Below are 27679 nucleotides of genomic sequence, written 5' to 3' on the forward strand. Positions count from 1 at the left end.
TGGAGATTTTTTTTCACAGCTCATTGTAAGCAATCAGGCAAATAGAAACTTGCAGTGGAGTGGAGTGCAGTGCACAGGAACTGACAGGCCAGCCAGCAGACGCTAAACAGACCACTGGGTCTCACGTAGCACTTCTCCTGGATTCACCATCTCTTGCTGACTAAGAAAGACCTGCAGATGCACCTGAGCAGAAGCCTTGCATCACCCCAAGTCAACCCGCGCACAAACCCTAGGGGATGGTTTTTTTTGTTTTGTTTTTTTGACAGAGCTACAGGTGTTTTGACTTCAAAGACACTTTTTAAGGGGGAGTCATGATGTTGCCTGTCATTGTGGTTTGTGCAGTGTTCATGCTCGCCGGGACGGGACAGGCCCAGCGACAGAGCCAGAGTCGGACCCTGAGGCAGGACGGCTCGACCACCCCGTGGAGGCAGGTGATCCAGTGGGAGAACAACGGCCGTTTGTTCAGCTTGCTCAACAGTGGAGCTGAATATGTTCCATCTGGAACTGCCGCCCAGGACCGGGATCACACAATAGTGGTGGCCGACAATCGCCCTCAGTCGCCCCGAAGGACTCAAGGGGGCAACGTCCGCAGACAGGCGCCCTCGAGGGGTTCCTCGGAGACGATACGAGGGCAGGCCAGGCATCCTTTTGGCTTTGGCATAGTGCCTGATAACTGGAGACAAACTGCAGGTGCAACAGGTGGAACTCGCTTGCAGGGATCCACCGGGACTCGAGTAAGGCAATCCATATCCTCCTCATCTTCCTATCCATCATCTCCATACAACATACCATCATACCCTCAGTATCCCGTCCCTCAGCAGCCTGTCTATCAACCAGTGCCATTTGACCCCAGTTATGGAGAGGCACCATACCAGAGCTACGAGCCACCCTTTCAGCCGGTTCCAGGTGGGAGTTATGGCGCTGGAGGATATGGTGCTGGACAGGGGTACACGGGTGGTGCCCCAATACTGCCAGGTGGCGCTCCCATACTTCCAGGTTCTCCCTCTGAATTCACAGATGACAGTTACCTATACTATCAGTCTTATGGCTATGGGACCAACCCTGTTGCGGCCCCACGTCCTGCACAGCCACCCTTTCAAGACGGCCTCGATCGCAGATATACTCATAGTCTCTACAACGAGGACCCTGCCGCTGCAGCTGCTGCAGCTGCAGCCGCCGCCTCAGTCCCCGAAGCCACAGCAGACCAGTCCGGACCAGGCCCCGGCCAACCCCCGGTGCACAGCCCTCAGTATGAGCAGTTCCCACCGTTTGGAAGACCCCAGCCACCCTTCTTGCGGCCCATCCCATCCGGAAGAAACTCTCCGAACTCTGCCATCGAGCAAAGCAACGTCGGGAGCGTGTACCAACAAGATCGAAGAGGTAAAGTAATCTTTATTTTTTTGCTTCGGGTAGAAAGTGTACACATTTTGTTCAGGAAGTTGGAATGGATCTCTCAGGGGGAGAGAGACAGGGTTTGAAGAAGACTTATTAAATATTTCACATAGCCGGAACGACTTCACTTGCAGCCACTTGGGGGATTTCTGTCTTTGAGAAGATCATGATGATTCCTGGTAGGAATTTGCATGCAAAATCCAGCAGGTTTATCAGATGTCTTAAGCAATCAGTGTAAAAGTCATCCAAATGCTGCCTGTGCTGTGTTTTAAAATTTTGAAATCCCAGCACACTAGAAGCACTGTGTTTGCACATGAGGGGGGGGGGGATAACGCAGTTTGGTAACGGCGCGGGTGACCTCATTGGGTCTGGCGAGAAGGGGGGAGGACTAACTCTGGCACTTGGGGACAGGAAAGAGAAAGCCCACTTGGAGAGTATAGGGAGAAAATGGGAGGGGTACAGCAATTCACCACTCTCTGAGAACTAGGGAGGGAGATATGGAAAGTCCCCCTTAAGGAGTCCTCCGAGGTAGAATAATTTGGAACATGCTTAACAAAGTTACATTCACGATGTTGACATTTGCATAATTCAGCACGTCTGAAAAAGGAGTGGAAAGAAGGCTTTCATTAGGACTGTCAAAGTCAGCGTAAGTTAATAAAACATGTGGACCACAACAAGAACTACTTAGAAAAGCTCGCAGCTCTCAGGCGAGCCCCGCGTGTATAGCTGCTGATACGGAAAACAAAAACAAAATTGAAGCCTACAATGTGAGATTTCCGAGGTTCCCCTTGCCTTCGGGCTGTTTGAAGACGAGGAAAACCAAGGAGCTTTTTTGACTCAACAATGCAGATTTGTGTTTTAGGGAGCAGCAAACACCAGCATTCAGCCTTTTGAAAAGCTGAGAGCGAAAGCTCCCATAGTGCTAAATGATATCAGGTGTGTCGACATCACACTGATCTCTATAGTAGTTTTACACACACGGAATGGGAAATAGAACTATTATTAATAAAAATACCACGGAGGCTCTAAGTCTCGAAACACAAAATTTTGCGCTCGTCTTAACGTATTTAATTTATTTTTGAGTAAAATTTCACTGTTTGGTCAATAGCTAAAAAAGCAAGAAGGATGTACATAAATGCAAACTATCATAAACATTAGCGGGATGCTAGCGCGTGCACGACATTTTTCTTAAACTGAGCTCTAACATTTTGTTTGTACAAGATGTATTTATATTTGTGTGCTTCTTACAAACATCACATTAAATGACTTACAATTATTAGTAGTGGTCAGAGGTGGGTAGAGTAGCCAGAAATTGTACTCAAGTAAGATTACTGTTACTTTAGAGATTTATAACTCAAGTAAATGTAAGAAGTAGTCACCCAAATATTTACTTGAGTAAAAGTAAAAAGTATGTTGTGAAAAAACTACTCAAGTACTGAGTAACTGATGAGTAACATGTTTGTTTAATGATGACGGCAACAAGTAATGCACAAAAACATAAGAATAGCAATGAACAAATTCAGAGCCAGGAATATCTCTTAAGTAACTAAAACAATAACATATCAGAATCAGAAATCAGAAATACTTTTATAATCCCCAAGGGGAAAAATATAATATCTTAAAGATTTTATCATTAATATAATATTATGTTAAAATATATTAAGTAATAATATATTAAAATAAAAAAAATAAGGCAAATTGAGCCACAATAACGTAACAGCACCATAGGCTCAGTAGGCAGAGATTTACAAAGGAAAATAACAAGTTAGCCTTGATGCAAATCCTAAAGTCTGATAGGTGTGGGCTGCACCTGGGAACACATGTGCACTTCTGATTGGTGTTTTTATGCATGCCTGAGTGTTTGTGTCTCTGTCTGTCTGTGAGGCTGCAGTACGTTAATAAATTATACCCAAACTACGTACATTTGCCAGTGATTCATAGCAGGGAAGCTAACATTGGCCCTCGGTGAAAGCCAACATATCTACTAACGTTACTTACTGTGATGTGCTTCCTCAAATTTGATATTGAGTTCACGTAAGCTGAAATGTGCATTTGTTTGGGGAAACACATATGACAACGCCCTACATAAATGTTTTTTTGGTTGTCTGAAGCGTGAACATCGATTTTATGTGAGGCCAGGGGTGTTTGCTTTCGTTGTCGTCTCTCCCATTATTGTTGTTTGCCGCTGAAACTTTTTGGGCAGTTAATCATGTGACTACCTGGCTCTGTTTGATTGGTGAAATGGAGTCAAACGTCACCAGTGACTGCATTTGATTGGTGAAACGGAGTCAAACGTCACCAGTGACTGCATTTGATTGGTGAAATGGAGTCAAACGTCACCAGTGACTGCATTTTATTGGTGGAACCCAGGCATGTGACAGATCCTACTTTGACAAACCAAAACAAAGCGTGCATTAACAGATCGATAAAAATCAGTAGCGAGTAGCGAGCTTAATGTAGATAAATGGAACGGAGTAAAAGTAGCGTTTCTTCTCTATAAATATACTCAAGTACAAGTATGTTGCATTAAAACTACTCTTAGAAGTACAATGTATCCCAAAAGTTACTCAAGTAGATGTAACGGAGTATATGTAGCGTGTTACTACCCACCTCTGGTAGTGGTGATGCTTGCTATATGGTTTTATTCCGTCTTAAAGAGGAAAAGGTATTGTTTCCATTTCAAATGATACCAGGACCAAATTGGTACCAAAAAAAAAAACAAACGGTGCTGGTACTCCTAACAGTGCTTAAACCGGTACTTAAGAATGGAAAACATTAAAAATAGTTATTAAAAAAAAAAACACAACTATACCTTTTTTATTCTTATGGAATTTTGTGATATTGTCTTAAAATCAAACAAAATTATTATTTAAAAAAAAAAAAGATTATAGTCCCCTCAATTCCCCCCCAAAACGGAGACAATATAACATACATCCGTAAACGTGAATGCATATGCCAAAGTCTGTACAGTAATCTATTTATTTGTATCTGCCCCTTATTGCACTTTTATCCTGCATTACCCCGAGCTAATGCAACAAAATGTTGTTCTTATCTGTACTGTAAAGTTCAAATTTGAAAGACACCAAAGGAAGTCTAAGTCTAAGTCTAAAACTCACTTTTATTATTCTCTGGCTTTTAAATCGGCGTGAGTCTTGTGGTCCTTTGTGTCTTTCATTGTATAATTATATTTTATTTATTAGATTTTTTTATTGTTTTATTGTATTTTATTGATGTCTTTTATTGTTTTATTCTTTTCTTTTTTATTGTTTTACTTATTTCATTTTAAATACCTGTAATTTGTTTACTTTTTATTGTTTCTTTTGATATGCAGCACTCTGGAAATAGTTCCGTTGTTCATAGTGCTGCATAAAAGGGATATTCAAGCTGAACTGACTTGTAATTGAATTACTTTAATGATATAAAATAAATAACAACTAAGGAATACATTCAGAAACAAATGAAATACAATACAGAACATAGATAATGTGCAAACAAAAAGTGAATTGAATTATATAGCGCTTTTCTCTAGTGACTCAAAGCATTTTTGACATAGTGAAACCCAATATCTAAGATACATTTAATCCAGTGAAGGTGGCACTGGGAGCAGCTGGGTAAAGTGTCTTGCCCAAGGACACAACGGCAGTGACTAGGATGGCGGAAGCGGCGATTGAACCTGGAACCCTGAAGTTGGTGGCACGGCCACTCTACCAACCGAGCAATACTGCCCCAAAAATGATTGAATACTATTTAACATAGGGAAATTGCTCCATAGATGATAACATAACACCTACATCATAACATATTAGACATCGGAATGTGAAATAATATGGGGCTTGTATTGAAACTGTAGTTATTTTGTGGTGAAATTATGACATATTGTTGTTTAGAGTACTGATCCTCCATTCATCCAAGTGATGCATGACTTTAAAGTATACGACTTACTTACTTGCTGTGGCAAAGACGTGTTTGAAAGTGAGTTTATCGAAAATAAATGCACACTTTGCACGACAATGCAATATGGCCTTCCTCTAAATATTCATAAACAAAGCCGCCGGCCATCAGGACTGAAGAATAATTAGACAATAATTGGCACTGATTAATTCATTAAAAGGACGCTGCAAAGCATGCTTAGTTATTTCGCTCATTAGTCGTAGCCTGGAAAACTACTAATGATACAATCAAACAAATTCTATTATACACTACAAGCTTGATGCCATGTCAAGGTTTATTTTATAGATGAGCTATGGTAGTAGTCATATAAAATGTGAAATAATGAAAGGAAATGGACATCAAATTAATTGTTAAAATAATTAGCATTGTGGTAATAAAATAATCACATCCAATAATATAGTGATTCTCAAACTGTGGTACGCAATATGAAGTATCATTGTTGATGATGTTTGTGCTGTTTTTAATGTTGTAGTGGCCACAATATTAAGTATTTAAATGAAACCTCTGCCTTGTTTTTAATGAATAAATAGGCCTACAATGCTACTTTATTTTAATGTTGGTCAGTATGGTGGTACTTGGAAAGCCAAGTTTTTTCTGAGGTGAGAACCACTGCAATAATCCATTATAATGTTGTAGCCTTATGGTTAAAGTTTTTATTTTAAATAATCCCAATAATTAAATTGTATGTCCACCATTTTGTTCAGTGTTTTTTTTTAACTAAATGCAATTAAAATGCATAAATATCAGTGATTACCATTATATTAAAATGCTGAATTTCTTAATCAAAATTAGTAATTTCAATGTATTTAGAATAATCCCAAAACTGATTTTCATTGTGCCAAAATAAAATTGCTAAAATTGTATTTTAGGAAAAAATTAAAGATAAATCATCTCAAATTAGAATTATATTACAAGTCATGGTTGTTTAATTTGTTTTTTAAAATAATCGCAGAGGTTAAATGATTTGCACTGCAGAAGATGAAATCTGATCGCACACCCAATTACAAATGTTTTTGCCTCATTTTCTCTACAAGTACTCTCTATAAGTCGACACATCATTAAAAAAAAAACTGCGCTAAAGCTATGACTCACTTCTTCTGCGTCTTTAGTCTGACCTCAATAAATGTGAAATATCCGGATGTGTCGCTGCCTCTGTAGCTCACACAGTTTTTAGCTTTAAAGTATGTTAAAGGCAGCCTGCGCGTCCTTTATTATTATTATTTAATTTTTTTTAGTACTACACTGGTATAAAACGCCTGGCAAGATCTAAGTTCTCCAAAGCGTGTCCCACTTAAAACGTAATACTTGGTTTTGTCACATGCTGTTGAGAGCCGATCAGCTTTTGGTCTCTCCAAACACTTTATCCTTATAAAAGAGACCCAATTTCTCATTTGAAAAGATTAAAGAACAAAGTCTTCCTCGGTGGAAGAGGGAGGAAAAAGGGAGAGAAAAAATAATATGCTGTGGTCTCACACGGCTCTTCCAATGTTTACATGGTCTGCCTCAGGAAGTGTGGCCCTGTCCTACTACATCTGCCTCAGAGAGGGAGCTCTCAGTGGGGTGTTTGCATAAGAGCCGGCAACTTTAAAGTTCTTATTTAGACTGTGTCATGACGGCGAGACTCACCTGGATGTGAAACACTTAGCAAACATTACGTTTTGGGACGTCCTATGTGTTTTTCATAAGCACGCCATAAACATAATACCATAAAAATGTTGTTACAGATGCTTGAACATCTGTTGAGATTGTGTGTGATCAGGGTAGACCCTGGCTAAATTAAGGCCCTGAGGTTTTTCACATGATTGGCAACACTAAATTGGCCCTAGTGTGTGAATGTTGTCTGTCTATCTGTGTTGGCCCTGCGATGAGGTGGCGACTTGTCCAGGGTGTACCCCGCCTTCCGCCCGATTGTAGCTGAGATAGGCGCCAGTGCCCCCCGCGACCCCAAAAGGGAATAAGCGGTAGAAAATGGATGGATGGATGGGTTTTTCACACTCTTTTATTTATGTGAAAACATTTAATTTGATGCATGTTTTGTACTAAAACTAATTCCATCCATCCATCCATTTTCTACCGCTTATTCATGGGAAATACATTGTCCGATAATTATTTTTTTCACTGCAAAATGACATAACATAGTTAATATACACTGTTGCACAGTACTACTGCTAATAATAATAAAATATTTTATTTGTAAAAAGCACTTTACATTCAATCAATGTTTATCAATCAATGTTTTTTTATATAGCCCTAAATCACAAGTGTCTCAAAGGGCTGCACAAACCACAAGGACATCCTCGGTAGAGCCCACATAAGGGCAAGGAAAAACTCACCCCAGTGGGATGTCGACAATGATGACTATGAGAAACCTTGGAGAGGACCGCATATGTGGGCAACCCCCCTCCCCCTAGGGGACCGAAAGCAATGGATGTCGAGCGGATCTAACATGTTATTGTATAAATCCAATCCATAGTGGATCTAACGTAACCGTGAGAATCCAGTCCAAAGTGGATCCAATATATTACATTGGGTAAAGAACCTCAACTACAGTGTATTAAAAAATAATTAAAAAAAATAAAATAAAAACTAGAACAGCCAACTAGATAGAACCAGTATGCATATATCTTAAAAAAGGCTTTTTTAAAAAGAAGGGTTTTTAAGCCTTTTTAAACAGCATCCACAGTCTGTGGTTCCCTCAGGTGGTCAGGGAGAGCGTTCCACAGACTGCGAGCAGTGTTCGTAGCTTTGTCCTCGGAGGTCGTAGGTTAGCCTGTCAGGAGCGGAGGTGTCGTGTGGAAGATTTGGGGGTGAGTAGTTCTTTGAGGCACTTGTGGGTTTGTAGGAAGACTTTGTATTCAATCCTTTGATTAGAGAATTGGTGTGATATGGTCATATTTCCGCACTCTCATCAGGATCCCGCCTTAAAAGATCAGCACTGAGGATGTGGAAAAAGTGGAAAAGTTGAGGGTAGTTTGTCACTATATTATTATATATTATATATCATTATTATTGTCACAGACGTCCCACTGGATCATTATTGTCACCGATGTCCCACTGGGTGTGAGTTTTCCTTGCCCTTATGTGGGCCTACCGAGGATGTCGTGGTGGTTTGTGCAGCCCTTTGAGACACTAGTGATTTAGGGCTATATAAGTAAACATTGATTGATTGATTGATATTCTTATCGGTGATGGAGCAGGAAAGGGCTCGGAATACGTTTGAGGTCAAATTTCTGCTATTTTGACATGCACATCTTCATGCAAAATTGGCCGCACCATGGTTCCATGAACAACGTTTGATCTGTGTATATCCTGTGTGTAGTGTGGAAACATGATGAGTGGAAATGCAAATCCCAGCAACCCATTGAAGACTGGATTCAAAACTACACATAAAAAAACTTATTGAGACAAAAACAAGATGTGGCTTCGATGCAGGCTTTCTTTTGCCTGTTGGTAGTCCCTACAATGTCAGGGCGTGGCCTAGCTCTGTGTTCAACCTTTTTTTTTGACCTTGTGGCCCAATGTTTCCAGTGCAGAGGGGCCCGCTAAAATATTAACAGTTAATTACAGTACACACTAAAAAAATGCTGGGTTATTTTGATAACCCAATTTATGAGTTGCGAGTGTTGGGTTACATTTTGGAGTTATTTCTATGAAGAGCAATCACTTTTTTTATTATTTCAACTCAATTTCTGGGATTTCAAAACTATGAACCATTTTTAGGTTGTTTTTCAATGAGGAATGCATTTTTGGTTAAAAAAAAGGCATTTTTATTAAAAAGGTACTTTTTTTCTTGAAGAGAATTTAATTAAGGATTAATCTCATTACCATTATTTACAATCAAACATCTTATGTACACAAAAATATTTGAGCATGCTGTATAGAACTACTATTGTCATGACCCGGTGCCCGGATCATAATTGTTTAGATTTTGACTTCCTCAGGTCCTGTTTTGAGCAGCCCCTGAGTTTGTGTTTTAGTTGTCATGAGTGCAGATTGTTTTCACCTGCCTCTGATTAATGTTCGGGACGCTCACCTGCTCCTGAGCACTAATCAGAGAACTACTTATTCCCTGCTTTTCGCCACACTCAATCTGGCCTTCTTATTTGCTTCCACATAGTTACGACGGCTACTGATTTGATTCCTGAGCTAAGCTTCGCCTTTTTGTGTGCCTGTTTACATGCTAAGCTTTTCTTGTTTGCTATTCCGTTAGATTTCCGGCACGTTTGTGCTCTTTTGTTTGCATCCCGCATGATTTATGTACAATAAATCATTTTCTTATCTGCACTTTGCCTCAAAAGTCCTGTCTGCATCCTGGGAGAAAGATCCAAGCAGTGAAATGCGACCCCGATTATGACTGTACACGGCAATTTTTAAAAAAAAAATATAAAAAAAACACCACTCACATCTTGCTTCTGAGTATATTTTAATGGGATACAAATAGTTTTGTTTTGTAGTTGGGAAGGAGTATGACAAATCAGCAGTAAAATGTATAATTTTTAACGAACTATTGGGTCAAGGAGCGCTAAATTGCGCCACCCAATAGTTGGGTCTGGAATAACGCAACATTGTAGTGAGCATAACTCAGCTTTAGTGTGAAATACGTTCAACCCGATAGTTGGGTTGTGAATCAACCAACATTGAGTTAGCATAACTCAACTACTGGGTTAAATAATTCAACTCAACAGTTTGGTTGGGAATAAGCCAACAGTGTAGTAAACATAACTCAGCTTTTGTGTGAAATACATTAAACCCAATAGTTGGGTTGTGAATCAACCAACATTGAGTTAGCATAACTCAACTATTGGGTTAAATAATTCAACCCAATAGTTTGGTTGGGAATAACTCAACATTAAGTTATCATAACTCAACTTTTTGGTTAAATAATTCAACGGAAAAGTTGGGTTGAAAAAGTTAGCCCAAAATGTTGAGTTAAAATAACTCCAATCAGGGGTTGGGTTGAAATTGGGTTATTTTTAATCCAACATTTTTTAGTGTGTAGTACCTCCACTTACGAGTAAGGATGTTTATTGAGTACCGGTATTTTTAGGATAACTCTGGAGTAATGATACTGATATCAGTGATTTTTTATCCAACTGACCGTCGTAGTTATGACACTGTCATTTTAGTCCAGGCGCTGCTGCAAAGCATAAAAAAAAGACAGTGTAACAGCCAATCGGAGTCGTTCTTTTAACGCCCCACATCCCAGTACGCAGAAGTGAACAGAATCATAGATTTACGTTTTATCGGAATCGTGAACGGAATCAATGTTCGCTAAAAACAGAATCTAAATGCAGAAAGTCTTGTCTTGTCGTAATGTGACTGAGATGCTGTCATTGAGGGGAAAAGGGAAACATATTTTCAGTGTATTTGACAAACACTCACCTCCATGGAGCCGTGCCAGCCTGCGGCCAATTCTCTATACACAGAAGCCCTGCAAGCCGTGCTTGCCTTTGGGACACACGGCCACCTCACACTACCAAACTAAACTCTAAAATACAGAGCCAAACATTTCCCAATCTATTTTTAAGTGTCAGGTGTAATGTTTTTTTTCCAAATATGATGACTACTATTTGCATTGAAAAGCTGTGTGTATACCTCCCACATTACAGTAACTATCTCATTGTATCTTCACAAATGTTCATGAAATGCTATACAATGTCACAGAGCATGTTTTGAATTCATGTTTGCCTCACTGAACTGCCGCATCGCTCGTCCTGGCAGCGCTCATGCAGTCCCTGGCCACCATTTATACATTTAATCAATCAATCAATCAAAGTTTATTTATCACGAGTGTCTCAAAGCCACAACGACATCCTCGGCTCGGATCCCACATCAGGGTAAGAAAAAAACTCAACCCAATGGGATGACAATGAGAAACCTTGAAGGGGACCGCAGATGTGGGGACCCCGCCCATGGGCAACCGGTGCAATGGATTTTGAGTGGATTTAGTATAATAATGTGAGAGTCCACTCCATAGTGGGGCCAGCAGGAGATCGTCTTGGGTGGAGACAGGTCAGCAGTGCAGAGACGTCCCTAACGGATGCACAGATGAGTGGTCCATCCTTGGTCCCGTCTTTGAACAGCTAGCGGTTTTTCTGTAGTAACCTAATCTGTGCCCCCCCCTCCACAAAGGAGAGCAGAAAAGAGATGGCAGATCAACTGGTCTAAAAGGGGATTCTATTTAAAGGCTAGAGTATACAAATTAGTTTTAATATGGGACTTAAATGCTTCTACTGAGGTAACATCTCTAACTGTTACCGGGAGGGCATTCCAGAGTACTGGAGCCCCAATAGAAAACGCTCTATAGCCCACAAGCCTTTTTTGAACTCTGGGAATCACTAATAAGTCAGAGTTCTTTGAAAGCAGATTTCTTGCCGGGACATATGGTACAATACAATCGGCAAGATAGGATGGAGCTAGACCGTGTAGTATTTTATACGTAAGTAGTAAAACCTTAAAGTCACATCTTAAGTGCACAGGTGAGCCAGTGAAGGCCTAATACAATCAAACTTTCTTGTTCTTGTCAAAAGTCCAGCAGCAGCATTTTGTAACAACTGTAATCTTTTAATGCTGGGCATAAGGAGGCCCGAAAATAATACGTTACAGTAATCGAGACAAGATGTAACAAACGCATGAATGATGATCTCAGCGTCGGTGGTGGACAAAATGGAACAAATTTAGCGATATTACGGAGATGAAAGTAGGCCGTTTTAGTAACAAGTAAAAAAATATATATACCGTATTTTTGGGACTATACGTCGCAGTTTTTTTTCATAGTTTGGCCGGGGTGCGACTTGTACTCAGGAGCAACTTATGTGTGAAATTATTAACACATTACCGTAAAATATCAAATAATTTTATTCAGCTCATTCACGTAAGAGACTAGACGTATAAGATTTCATGGGAGTTAGCGATTAGGAGTGACAGATTGTTTGGTAAACGTATAGCATGTTCGATATGTTATAGTTATTTGAATGACTCTTACCATAATATGTTACGTTAACAAACCAGGCACCTTCTCAGTTGGTTATTTATGCGTCATATAACGTACACTTATTCAGGCTGTTGTTCCCTATTCTTTATTTATTATAAATTGCCTTTCCAATGTCTATTCTTGGTGTTGGGTTTATCAAATAAATTTCCCCAAAAAATGCAACTTATATTCCAGTAAGACTTATATATGTTTTTTTCCTTCATTATGCATTTTCGGCAGGTGCGACTTATACTCCTGGAGACTTATACCCTGAAAAATATGGTAAATCAAATTTGCTTGGCATGGCTCTATTTTGATAAAAAGTATTTCCTTAACGAAGTAAATATAGAAGACGTTCCATTGTTGTTGTGTTATAGCCCACAGTATTTTTTTTTAGTTTATTAAGGATCCCCATTAGTCTACACCGCAGTGGAGACTATTCTTCCTGGGGTCCAGGCAAAAAACATCACACGACCACAAAACAAAAGATTAAAAATGCAGTACAACATGATCCAATAATAAATTGTCATTATACAAAAATAGCAACAACAAAGAACCAAAAAATACTAATAACTTTTGTTACATAACAATTTTCATACCAAAGATAAAAATACCAATATAAAAATAGATATACTGTACACATTTTTGCAAAGAACCAATGGCCTAAAATATACACATTAGTCTATCAAAGACAAACAATAAGTGACGAAAAGTATCATCCATCCATTTTCTGCTGCTTATCCCATAATCAATAAAATACTCAATAGTCAAACCCACAGTCTCTACAGTGTTGTATTATCGCTGCCTTCACTCTCCTCTTGGATAAAAACGGTCTCCCTGTTACTTGTGTTGTTTTATGAGCATATTATAAAGTCCGATATAATGACGTTTCTGGCAGGGAATGAAAATCTATCTTTCAGACTTGGTCAGTTTCCCAAACACCAGTGTGAGATTACTGTTGTTTTTCTTCCACCACGCACATTCTTTTCTGCTCTTGTGCAAGCAAAGTACAACAAACATTGTCTCAATGGCAATAAAGCGCCCCCGGTACTAGCTTCCATGTTTCCGAGCTGAGCGTTATCCCCCAAAGATGGAACTCATAAAGCGGGGCACACTTTATTAAAGGTTAACCCTAAATGGCAGGTTCATATTCAAATGCGAGTCAGGGAAGCTCACATCAAATTAGCCAAGACAGCATAGCATCGTCTGCATAACGCATTTCTCTAATAATAATAATAAGATCCAGTTAGTTGGAGGCTGAATGAGTGTGTTACGTTGCTCTGTTTTGGATGATTTTTACACAAATGTGACCCTTTGACACCATCACCCCGATATCACCCTTAGTTTAAAAAGGCCTATGGAGCAGCTCGTTAGAAAAGCGTGCTAATCATCTAGAATGCACAGTAATTAGTGGCCGGCGGCTTCCGGCACCGCAACCCGTTTTTGAACCGTTGACCCCGTCATGGTTTGCCCCTTATGCCACCCATCAGCGCTACGATAAATGCCAGGGATTTAAATATGGATGACAAATATGTGATAATGTCGGGCTAAATAGCAGAAAGATCACGGAGATGATCTGTGTTAAATAATGTTGAATTACACGTCATGCGCAACAGATGATGGTTCACTTCCAATTTAGTCGGAATTTTAAATGTTTCGATTTAGAAATAAGGAAATTGAGTTTTTCGTTCAGGTCTGCAGCTATCAAGGATCAGATCAGATAAGATAAATCCCTCCAGCAGTGAAATTAAACACTTCAAAGTACAAAGAAGAAGAACCATGGTAAACATTCTGAATGTATTTCATCCATCCATTCTTTCATTCTCAAAATAATCTTACTTATCTCATCATATGAAATATAAAAACTTTGTAATGGACCCGAGTGGTAAAATATTAAAATCTAATAAAAATGTTGCTTAAAACAAATATAAATATTAAGAACCCAATGTAGTGAGAGCAGCCGTCCAAAATAAGGAAAGATGATTACGCTCGTTCACAATTTATTGCAATACAAATCAAAAAACAGTTAAGTTTTCAACACTAAAAATATCAATTGGTAACCAATTAACCAGAGGTGAGGAAATTGAGTTTTTCGTTCAGGTTTGCAGATATCAAGGATCAGATCGAATACGATAAATCCCGCCTGCAGTGAATTTAAACACTTTAAACTTAAAGTGTTTACAGAGTACAAAGAAGAAGAACCATGATAAGCATTCTAAATGTATTTCATTCATCCATTCTTTCATTCTCAAAATAATCTTACTTATCTCATCATATGAAACATAACTTACTTCACCAATTATTATTCTTTTTTTTTTTTTTCTTTTTTTTTGTGATTTCTTTTGGAGTATACTGTGAATAAATTGAGAACAGGAAGTGACCAAAAGTCACTTGTGGTGAAGAAGGAGCTGAGCCGGAAGGCAAAGCGCTCAATTTAACGGTCGAACTACGTTCCCATCCTCACCTATGGTCATGAGCTTTGGGTCATGACCGAAAGGATAACATCAGGGGTACAAGCGGCCGAAATGAGTTTCCTCCGCCGAGTGGCGGGGTTTCCCTCAGAGATAGGGTGAGAAGCTCTGCCATCCGAGAGGAGCTCAAAGTAAAGCCGCTGCTCCTCCACATCGAGAGGAGCCAGATGAGGTGGCTTGAGCATCTGGTCAGGATGCCACCCGAACGCCTCCCTAGGGAGGTGTTTAGGGCACGTCCAACCGGTAGGAGGCCACGGTGAAGACCCAGGACACGTTGGGAAGACTATGTCTACCGGCTGGCCTGGGAACGCCTCGGGATCCCCCAGGAAGAGCTGGACGAAGTGGCTGGGGAGAGGGAATTCTGGGCTTCCCTGCTTAGGCTACTGCCCCCGCGACCCGCCCTCAGCTAAGCGGAATAACGTGGATGGATGGAAGTCATCAAAAGTTTTAGCAACTGTTATATAAAAGAAAAGGGGTAGGATTAAATATGCTATGCTTCTTCCTACTGCTTTTCGAACATGTCGAAAAGAGGAACTGGAAATTGTAATGTTTCATGTCGTATGCCTGCATGTTCGAAATAAACTCAAACTTTTTTTTTGGGAAGAACATTTTAAAAATGGGTTACACTTGTAAATTGCTTTTCTACCTTCAAGGTACTCAAAGCGCTTTGATACTATTTCCACATTCACCCATTCACACACACACATTCACACACCGATGGCGGGAGCTGCCATGCAAGGCCCTAACCACGACCCATCAGGAGCAAGGGTGAAGTGTCTTGCACAAGGACACAACAGACGTTACTACGTTGGACGAAGGTGGAGATCGAACCAGGAACCCTCAGATTGCTGGCACGGCCACTCTCCCCGTTCCACTGACTAATCTTCCCACAATCTTCCATAAATAGTCATGCAATAACAGATGATGAACATGGTGGTGATTTAAGGACCACATGTTGGACTCTCAATAAAAGAAGATGGACACAGCGACTCCAAAGAAGTAACAAGATTATTTTTGGAGGGCCGAGTAACGTCATACAGTAGGAAGGGGGATTCATACTACCCATTCGTCACGGTTGACCTGACACATGAAACATGACGAATTAGGGGGGGTTCACCATCCACTTTCGTCGCCGGACAGCAGTAGGGTGTTGAATATCGCAAAATGTGTTTTGCTGCGATTCCAAGGTTAACCACAGCGTCAATTGCTTTATTTTGACACAATTTGTACATGAAATATATTAAAACCAGCACAATGTAGGTCAATGTAAGCTAACCTGTTTTGTTTAGTTATGTTCTGTTAGTTTTGGACTCCCTTAGTTCCTGTTTTGTGCACTTCTGGGTTTGTTTTGTTTACCGTGGGTACAAATTGTACCTGCCTCTGATTAGTGTTTGGCACGTTCACCTGCTGCCAAGCGCTAATCTGACAGCTATTTATTCATGTTTTCTCGGCTAATGATTCCTGTGCTAAGTTTTGGTTATTTAGCTTCTCGCGCGAACGACACGCTTTCCTTTTGTTTGGTTCCTGTCCATTTGTAATTTGTAGGATTTTGTCACAGTTATTTGGTCTCGAACCCCAAGATGCAGAGAAGGAGGCAGGCATTGAATGAAAAAACACGAATTAATATAAAATATTAGAATAAGAACAAATAAAGGGTAGAAACTAAAAGCACGCACGTGGGCAGAACAACAAACTAAGGGAGCTAGCACTGGGAGCTGGAAAACAAAAAGGAACTTTTGCATGGAAGCTAGTGGGTAGCAAACTGAAAAACTGAAAAGAGCTAATGGCTAACAAGAACAGCTTACCGCTACGATGACCAGTACAAAATGTAGCATGACAGGTAGCAGCTGTAACGATGCCAGACACGTCTGGTAGCAAAGACACAAGAACAACATGTGGCAACGACAATACAAATGACAATACAATGATCCAGCAACTGACAAGACAAAGCAGGTACAAATAGGTGCGGGCTGATTGGCAAAAGGTGTGGCCAGGTGCCAATCAGCCGCAGCCGAGGAGGAACACAGCACTCAGGGAACAAGACAGGAAGCTGACAAAATAAGAGCACTAGACAGGAACTAAGGACAGGAAATACTAAACACACCGAGGAGGAACACAGCACTCAGGAAACAAGACAGGAAGCTGACAAATTAAGAGCACTTGACAGGAACTAAAAGACAGGAAATACTAAACACAGGAAACAGACAAATGCAGAGGAAAAAACTAAAACATAGACAAACTGTCAGGGGCAAGCCTGACAGATTTACGACGATAAATCATGTTCCTACCTTCACGCTTTCGTCCGGAGTTGTCCGTTCTGCATCCCGGGAGAACAACCCCGCAGCAAGCTGCAACCCCGCCGTGACATAATCTATCTGAACAAAACATCCACATCTTAGCTTTTGTGTTATACGTAACAAACTTTTTAAAATGAATTTATGATTGTTTAAAAAATGATTTTTTTAAATCTATGATTTTATTGGCCTCGACTGCCAAGTCCGAGTCCATGGTTCTCGCCTGGGAAAAGGGTGGAATGCCATCTCTGGGTTGGGGAGGAGATCTTGCCCCAAGTGGAGGGGTCCAAGTACCTCGGAGTCTTGTTCACGAGTGAGGGAAGAGTAGATCGTGAGATCGACTGGTGGATCGATGCGGCGTCTTCGGTAATGCGATCTTTAGTATCGATCCGTTGTAGTGAAGAAGGAGCTGAGCCGGAAGGCAAAGCTCTCAATTTACAGGTCAATCCACGTTCCCATCCTCACCTATGGTCATGAGCTTTGGGTTTGGACCAAATGCACAAGATCACGGGTAAAAGCAGCCGAAATTAGTTTCCTCCGCCGGTTGAAAGGGCTCTCCCTTTGAGATAGGGTGAGAAACTCTGGCATCTGGTCAGAACGCCACCCAAACACCTCCATAGGGAGGTGTTTCGGGCACGTCCGACCGGTAGGAGGCCACGGAGAAGACCCAAGCTGGCTTGGTATCGCCTCGGGATCCCCTGGGAAGAGCTGGATTAAGTGGCTAGGGATAGGAAAGTCCGGGCTTCTCTGCTTAGGCTGCTGCCCCCGCGACCCGACCTCGGATAAGCGGAAGAAGATGGATGGATGGATATTGGCCTCGTAGATTTATACATCTGTAAAGTACTTTGAATTTTCTTGTGTATAAAAATATAATATAATAGATCTTTATTGTCATTGTACAACGAAATTGCAAGCAAACCCATTAGTGCGCATTTATAGATGAAACATAAGAACATTGGCACTCAGATAAAAACAAATACATAAAAAACATAAACACCAAGCACACAGCTCACATGCACAGTCATTCTTTTTATGCCTTGATTGTGTTCAGCGACACTATTGCTCTCGGGTACAAAGAACCTGTTTGTCCGGCATTTTATCATCCTGTATCTCCTGCCCGAGGGCAGCAGTTCAAAAATTTTATATACAGTTCATTTAGGGAGGGGAGGGAGCAGCCAGTGAACTTCTTAAAAAGACTTGTATAAGTACAAGTTTTGATGTACAATAAATGTGCCTTGCCTAATCTAACCCCCTTAAGATATTGCATTTATTTTTTAACTAATATTATTATTATTACAAAAATTTACAATATCTTGCAAGAAGTTTGTAGACATCAAAAAACATGTGTTACTCGTCAGCTATTTTGGATTTCAGGACACATTTTTCGGGGGAGTTGGACCAGTTTTCTTTTTTTCTTTTTTTTAAATGGGTTGTACTTGTATAGCGCTTTTCTACCTTCAAGGTACTCAAAGCGCTTTGACACTACTTCCACATTTACCCATTCACCCACACATTCACACACTGATGGAGGGAGCTGCCATGCAAGGCGCCAACCAGCACCCATCAGGAGCAAGGGTGAAGTGTCTTGCTCAGGACACAACGGACGTGACAAAGTTGGTACTAGGTGGGATTTGAACCAGGGACCCTCGGGTTGCGCACGGCCACTCTCCCCACTGCGCCACGCCGTTTTGTGTAAAGTTCTAATCCAGGACATGTTTATTTTGTCTTCAGCATTTGTCACGGGCCAATATGAAATGAGCTGGGGGCCAAATATGGCTTGGACACCCCTGTAATATATAATATTATATATGTACCGTATTTTTCGGATTATAAGTCGCTCCGGAGTATACGTCGCACAGGTCGAAAATGCATGATAAAGAAGGAAAAAAACCTACATACGTCGCACTGGAGTATAAGTCGCAATTTTGGGGGAAATGTATTTGATAAAATCCAACACCAAGAATAGACATTTGAAAGGCAGTTTAAAATAAATAAAGAATAGTGAACAACAGGCTGAATAAGTGTACATTATATGACGCATAAATAACCAACTGAGAAGGTGCCTGGTATGTACACGTAACATATTATGTTACGTTAACATACCAGGCATTCAAATAACTATAACATATAGAACATGCTATACGTTTACCAAACAATCTGTCACTCTTAATCGATAAATCCGATGAAATCTTCTTCCTCGATGTCGCTTCTAAACAACTCTGCCAAACCCCAAGGTATGCGCCGCTTCCTCTTGTCGTTTTCTGCTGCATATTTCACTACGTCCAGCTTGTAATCTGCAGTACATGATTTCCTTTTTGGTGCTATTTTTGTTCAGCCCTTCTCAGTTTTTATAAGTTACTGCCAACGATGAAATAATCCATTTTAATAGCTACAGCAGTAGCATATAGCATATATAAGAGTTAGCATCCCATGACCCACAATGAACTTCTGCCATGACCCTCCCCTGCCGAATTCTTATTGGTTGACGTGTGTGTGACGATTGCTGACATTTTCTTCGTCTCTTCAGCAAATGAGATAAATTATATTACTTTATATTTTACGGTAATGTGTTAATAATTTCACACATAAGTCGTTCCGGAGTATATGTCGCACCCCAAACTATAAAAAAAACTGTGACTTGTAGTCCGAAAAATACGTTAATATATAATTTATCACCTACAATTGTGTTTTTGCGCAGTATCGAGGCAACAATTTTGTTTGGATCAAGTTGAAGTGTTTTGTTTTTGCAAAAATAATTGTTATAACTTTGCTTAAGTTTGAGGAAATCATGATCTTTTATTCAAACAACTCTTGATGGAAATGTGCCAAAAAAAAGCAAAATATGTCATTTATTTTTTTTATTTATGTTTTTTTTTGCTGCATCTGTTACATATACTGTAATATTATACATGGTAATTGGAATTTCTTTTATATTGTATATATTACATATGATTATAATATAATAATATGATATATCAGTATATATTATATACTGTATATATATATATATATACGTAAATACATATGTAAATATTACATATATATTACGTTTATATTACATATATGTTAGATTTTATAATGCTACTATTGTAGATTTTTTGGTCTACTTTATACCTGCATTATCCTTTCCATCCTTACCCTTTCCATGCTTTGTAACTGAGCTACTGTGTGGAACAATTTCCCTTGTGGATCAATAAAGTTTGTCTAAGTCTAAGTCTAATTTATGTTGCCGTCTTCTACAACCAAATACTTCCAGTTATCTTGGTAAACACACAATTTCTTCCTGTCTTCACCAGGTTTACCCGACCTGGTTCCCGATCCGAACTACATCCAGGCTTCTACGTACATTCAGAGAGCTCGCATGTATTCACTTCGCTGCGCTGCTGAGGAGAAATGCCTGTCAAGGTAATGCTTTCAGCGGTAAAGGTAGACTTTATAGCAAGCTTATTCTGAGTCAAACGTGGTTAGGTATCGGATGTGGGCGAAGAAATGACACTCACCGCAGACTGCACGAGCCTTTATATTGCACATTGACATTTAACTTTAATACACCCATGACCTTTAACAAGACAACAACACCAAAACAAAAGATTAAGAAGGATAACAATCTTAACCGGCCTATTTTTTTTATTTGACTTCTGTACTTAAATTATTCTATTCAATGATTGACTGTATAATACTGACTGGGCGCTGTTTGCTAAATACATGACTTGATGTGGATTTTTAATTTTAATAAAGATCGGTACAACTGCAGGTAATGACCACCTAAACACTGCATGTACAAACGTTTGTGCACTGTTGAAAAAAATGTTGGCAGAACAAATTCCGCATCATACTGTTTTTTCCGGATAATAAGACGCACTTAAAATCCTTTTTTTCCCTCAAAACTTGACAGTGCGCCTTATAACCCGGTGTGCCTAATGTAAGGGATAAGTTTGGTTGAGTTTACTCACCTCACAGCTATTTTATTTGGTACATGGTGTAATGATAAGTATAACCAGTTGATGGCAGCCAAACATAAGAGATAAGTGTATATTGCCAATATGATGGCAATATGTCTCAAGTAAACAACACCAACATTTTAAGTGTTCCATTGAAAATATATAACCTTAAAACGGCGCTCAAAAATCTATCAAAATGTTTTAGTACGACTTTGGAAAGCTTGAAAGATTGTCGGCGCATTAAACATACGTGTATTATTATGGGGTGTGTATAAGGTAAGACATATTATCTGCCGTTTTGTTTCGCAATATTATGCAAAAGCAACTTTTCTTATCTTCGGGTACATGCTGATCTGTATTTGGGATCTGCATAAATCCTGAAAAATTGTGTGCATCTGCGCCAACGCCGTAGTTGATAAGTTCTTTTTTTTCTATCTTCTTGTATGTTCGGAGAACATACAAACCCATTTATTTGAAAAAAAAAATACTGAGATTTCACGACATAGTGAATTTGCAAACAGCTAAAATTATACACAAAGCAAACTATAACCTGTTACCCAAGAATATACAACAATTGTTCTCAAACAAAGAGGAGGAATATAATCTTAGCGAACATTTTATTTTAAAACATTTGTATGCACTTACAACACTTAAGACCATCATTATATCAGTATATGGAATTAAATTATAGATTGGATTAAGCAAAGCGATCAAAGAATTTACTAATATGATCCACTTCAAGAAACTCTTCAAACTTAAAGTGTTTACAAAGTACGAAAAAGAAGAACCATGATAAACATTCTAAATTTATTTCCTCCATCCATTCATTTTCAAAATAAATCTTACTCATCTCACCATATGAAAAACTTACTTCACCGAGTATTATTTATTTATTTATTTTTATTGTGATTACTTATGAAGTATATTGTGAATAAATTGAGAACAGGAAGTGAACAAAAGTTTTAGCAACTGTTATGTAAAAGAAAAGGGGTTGGATTAAAAAAGCTCTGCTTCTTCCTACTCATTTTCAAACATGTTGAAAAAAGAAACTGGAAATTGTTATGTATCATGTTGTATGCTCGCATGTTCGAAATAAACTCTAACTCAAACAACTAGTGATCTGATTGGCTATGGCAACTGTCTATCAACTGTATGTGCCCCGTTCACTTACACTGCACAGAATCTATCACCTCATTGTTGAATCAGAAGGCCTCGGAAGATTTATTACAGTCCTGCCAACAAGCCAGCTGACTTCTGATTGGATAAAAACTCTAATGTTAAAACAGTAACACTGGAGCCTAATATGACATGAATATACATTTAGGGCAGGGGTCACCAATCTTTATGAAACCAAGAGCTACTTCTTGGGTACTGATTAATGTGAAGGGCTACCAGTTTGATACACACTTAAATAAATTGCCAGAAATAGCCAATTTGCTCAATTTACCTTTGATAAATATATATATATATATAAATGGGTATTTCTGTCTGTCATTCCGTCGTACATTTTTTTTTCCTTTTACGGAAGGTTTTTGGTAGAGAATAAATGATGAAAAAAACACTTAATTGAACGGTTTAAAAGAGGGAAAAACACGACAAAAAAGAAAATTAAATTTTGAAACATAGTCTGTCTTCGATTTCGGCTCTTTAAAATTCAAAATTCAACCGAAAAAAATTAAGAGAAAAATTAGCTAATTTGAATCTTTTTGAAAAAATTAAAAAAAATAATTTATGGAACATCACAGGTAATTTTTCCTGATTAAGATTAATTTTAGAATTTTGATGACATGTTTTAATTAGGTTAAAATCCACTTTGAAATAAGATTTAAATTAGATTCTACAGATTTTCTAGATTTGCCAGAATATTTTTTTGGAATTTTAATCATAAATTTGAAGAAATATTTCACAAATATTCTTCGTCGAAAAAACAGAAGCTAAAATGAAGAAATGAAATTAAAATGCATTTATTATTCTTTACAATAAAGAAAAAAAATACTTGAACATTGATTCAAAAGAAGAGGAAGGAATTTAAAAGGTAAAAAGGTATATGTGTTTAAAAATCCTAAAATCATTTTTAAGGTTGTATTTTTTCTCTAAAATTGTCTTTCTGAAAGTTATAAGAAGAAAAGTAAAAAAAAAAAAAATGAATTTATTTACACAAGCGAGGACCAAGTCTTTAAAATATTTTCTTGGATTTTCACATTCTATTTGAGTTTTGTTTCTCTTAGAATTAAAAATGTCGAGCAAAGCAAGACCAGCTTGCTAGTAAATAAATAAAATTTAAAAAATAGAGGCAACTCACTGGTAAGTGCTGCCATTTGAACTATTTTTAGAACAGGCCAGCGGGCTACTCATCTGGTCCTTATGGGCTACTTGGTGCCTGCGGGCACCGCGTTGGTGACCCCTGATTTAGGGTAAGTAAGGTAAAAAAATGTATCAACTTTTACCAATTTATGATCCTGTTCAGCCATTTATGTTGATTAACTCTTGGCAGTTTTAGCACTTTAATAGACTCAATGTGTTGAATTCCATCTTTGATTAATTCTTAGAATGTTGGCTATTTAATAGATCGTATGTTTAATCTTGTGATACCTCCGCATCGGTGCCTGTCTGTATCTCTGTGCGTGGTTCATGTTTGTTTTTGAGCCTTTTTTTTTTTTACAGTGTTGCAAACTGAAGTACTGGAATTGATGGAGACAAAGCTGGCTGACTTTTGGTTCAGTTCAGTTCAGTTTCGGTTCATTTGGAACATGCATACGATACAATGTAATGCATCACACAATTCCAGTTGTTTCATTACAGCAGGTTCCAAAAGGAGTTGAAAGAAGTTGAGCTTATTTAATCCTACCCCTTTTCATACCATAGCAATTTTAGCCAATTTCCTCATTTTCTGTAACAAAACGGTGAAAAAATTAATAATAAATACATATTATACCATAGTAAGCAAACAAATATTAAATACATTAATAATATTTGTCTCGATATATAAAAAAACCGGAATAAAAAGGCCTAAAACGGCTAAAAGGATAGTTAAATCTATTTTTCACACAACTTTGTCTCACACTTTTTAGCCAGGCACAAAACAAGCTAAAAATCTTACCAGGGCTGGGACCGCATCCACTCTCCAGACGTCAGACATCATGCCTCCACTTTAAATGCTCGCGTACCACAGATGCACAGCTGTAAAAACAAAGTCCGCTTTGCAAAATGAGCAAAGTATTCATGTTTTTCACAAGAATGAGGGGAAATGGTCTCACACTTCGTAAGTGTGAGAACATTTTTTGACTAATCGTTACACTTCTACATTCTACACGACAAAACAGATGAAAACTTGGAAAAGTATGGAGGTCTACGAATTCTTGGTGTGTGGCTGGGTCAAAGACATTGGTATCAAGACTCTACCACAGGTGTATCATACTCATTTTAGATCGGGGGCCAATCAATTGGGGGGGGGGGGGGTCTACTCCCAAGTGGGCCGGACTGATAACTTAAAAATAAAGACAACTTTAGACTGTTTTTTTTTTTTGTTTGAAAATAGAACAAGAACATTCTGAAGATGTACAAATCATAATGTTGTTGTTTTTTTGTTTTTTTACACTCATGTGTTGCAGTTAATAGAATTCCATCTTCATTTGTCGTTATTTATACTTTCTGAATAAACTGTGTGATAATGTTCATCAGTCAACTCATTAGTGTTAATTTTCAATTTATCAAGATAAAAAATAATATCAAAATCAAACTAAAGTATGTTATTTATGTAGTTTGCTCATTTTCCTCGACTGGTGCACCAACATCATGTGGTTTATTTTTTTAACATATGTAGTATAATCTACAAAGAGTCAAAGAATTGCTATTGCGACATCTAGTGGACACATTTAGTACAGCTGTTTCTGTCATCCAAAAATTTTGGCTCATTTTTATACTTAGCAAACTCACCCCATGGTTGAAAAGTTTAAGTACCACTGATTGTCACACACACACTAGGTGTGGTGAAATGTGTCCTCTGCATTTGACCCATCCCCTTGTTCATCCCCTGGGAGGTGAGGGGAGCAGTGGGCAGAAACGGTGCCGCACCCATCCATCCATCCATCCATCCATTTCCTACCGCTTATTCCCTTTCGGGGTCGCGGGGGGCGCTGGCGCCTATCTCAGCTACAATCGGGCGGAAGGCGGGGTACACCCTGGACAAGTCGCCACCTCATCGCAGGGCCAACACAGATAGACAGACAACATTCACACACTATGGCCAATTTAGTGTTGCCGGGAATCATAAAATCAAACCTGTGGCCTGCCTGCCGTATGTTTAACGCCTTTGTTCTACCGGACAAATATGCATCGTTTCTGCTCGGGTAAGGTCACATTTCATGATTAAACTTTGCGTCTTTTAAAGTTAAAGTACCAATGATTGTCACACTTATTCTAGATGTGGCAAAATTATTCTCTGCATTTGACCCATCACCCTTGATCACCCCCTTGAGGACGCGTCCATGTAAACAAACTACAAAGGGTAGCAACCGACATCTGATAGAACAAACTAACAATTACTGAATCATCTGCATATTTGATTTTTGTCCCGTTGTCATATGTACTCTGTAAAATAAACAAGAGGAGCGATGTAGAAGTACCTTTCCTGACAAAGAATCACTTGACCCTGACTTTCTGGTTTCTGTTTGTTAGAAAACTAAAATGTAAACAATATCAAGATAATACTTAATTTGGGAAATAGTAGACCAGGGAAGTATATTAAAAGTATATCGAACAAACGTTTAATGAAGTGAGAACTGAAAACTTGTGCGTTAAGATTAGTTTATTTCAATCCAATTTCATAAAACACATGACTACACATGGTTTAAAAAGCCGGAATTAGCCAGAAGGCTAGTTTTCATCTGTAATCCCCTGGCCAAGATGTAAAAAAGGTAGTAAAATGACAATTAAAAGACAGAGAGCAAAAAAGAAAAATAACACACAATACATATACGATTTGACAAATAATAAAATACATTATAACAGAGTTATTTGACCCTGCTTCCTTGGACTAGAGCAGGGGTCGGGAACCTTTTTGATAACATTGTTATTCTGAAGCTAACCAATAATAAATACAATACTTCTTACCATTAACGCGACTTCTTGCACAGGTGCGGTAGAAAACGGACGGATAGATTAAAATGCATGAGAATTGTTTGATATTTTGAACGTTTTTGTAAACCCTGTGATTACCAGCGGAGTGATTCATTACTTATCGTGTTAAGCAATGTCAGCTAAGATGTATCTGAGAGCCGGATGCAGTCATTCAAAGAGCCATATCTGGCTCTAGAGCCATAGGTTCCCTACCCCTGGACTAGAGTGTGAGCTGCTTTACTCCTCGGCTTTCGTAAAATCTCGCACTCTTCCGCCCTTCTTGATTCCCTTTCGAGGATCTCTGAAGAAACGATTATCCTTTTCGCGATTTAAATGTGTCGTGCAGCCAAAAACTATGCAAGCACGGGACCTTTTTCTTCGAGAATAGCAAATGGCGCCTAGAACCCATTGAGAACAGGCACTGGCTAGTCCACCGCATTTATTCGATGAGCCGGACGTGACTTCATGTAAATCCAAGCACTTCAATTGATTTGTCAGCATAATTTGATGTAAAAAAAAAAATCAGGCCCCAAGATTCAAACGCAAAAAATTCAAGGTCCAAAAATGCTTTTGTAATAGACACAAATGAACCTTCATATGAACCTAACACAAAACAAGACCTACAGTACCAGTGAGATTCTGACACAGATTTTGACATTATTCCTGACTTATTTGTCGGACCGAGGTCTTTTTGACTGACTATCCACAAAAAGTAATACAGGACTCCCTACGCCTGTGTTGCATCCTCCCCGTATCGTTTCCTCACTAGCGCACCGCCATCCCTCAAAGCCCTTTCATATCCTGTCTGAGTTTGCGGCAACCACCGCCAGATGGGCCGCTGTAATTTGCCGTACACTCCAATGTCAACAAGCCGTTGCAAGATGAATGGCTCGGATCTTCAGCCGCCAGCGCCAGCTCGAGGTTGCGCCTCCCCCGTTCACACACAAGAAAATCCCGTAACAAGAGTGTATATCACGCAGGGTTGCCTCTGCACAGCGACGGCACGGTTGTGATCTGTCGGATGAATTATTTGCCACAAATCTTTCCTGCTTTTAAGTCTAATCTTTGTTCTGTGTCATTTTTTTTATTTATTGTTTTTATCTGTCCACCATTCAGCTCCGCCTATGACCCAGAGACCAAGGACTACGACATGCGAGTTCTGCTGCGCTTCCCACAGAGGGTGAAGAACAGGGGGACCGCTGACTTCATGCCCAACAGGCCACATCATACCTGGGAGTGGCACAGCTGTCACCAGTAAGCACTTCATTGAAAACACGTGTTTACCCTAGCTAGTCACGCAGAATTTAAAAAAAAAATGTTTTCATGTTTTTTTTCATGGATGTGTTTGCTTATGTTGATATAAAACATCTGGCAGTGGCAGAAACAAATTGAGCTTACATGGTTTTCCATAAAATTGCAAGTGTTAGAAACGACAAACATTTTCTGACATGACCCTGGAGACTTTGCCTGAAATACCAATGTTGTTGTTGTTGTTGTTGTTGTCGTTGTCAGTTAGAATAATACATTATATTGGATATA

At 39.1% G+C, this 27679-nt stretch overlaps 1 protein-coding gene across 1 annotated transcript; it reads left to right on the forward strand.

Annotated features, from left to right (window-relative positions):
* LOC133569654 (lysyl oxidase homolog 1-like) lies at positions 1 to 27398 on the forward strand. Its single transcript, XM_061922158.1, has 3 exons — positions 1 to 1380; positions 20378 to 20486; positions 27257 to 27398. Exons 1-3 carry the CDS (start codon positions 312 to 314, stop codon positions 27396 to 27398), a joined length of 1320 nt encoding a protein of 439 aa, XP_061778142.1. The 5' UTR covers positions 1 to 311.
* Positions 27399 to 27679: the final 281 nt, after the last annotated feature.

Source organism: Nerophis ophidion, linkage group LG02, assembly GCF_033978795.1.
Source record: "Nerophis ophidion isolate RoL-2023_Sa linkage group LG02, RoL_Noph_v1.0, whole genome shotgun sequence".
In the NCBI taxonomy this organism is placed as follows: domain Eukaryota; kingdom Metazoa; phylum Chordata; class Actinopteri; order Syngnathiformes; family Syngnathidae; genus Nerophis; species Nerophis ophidion.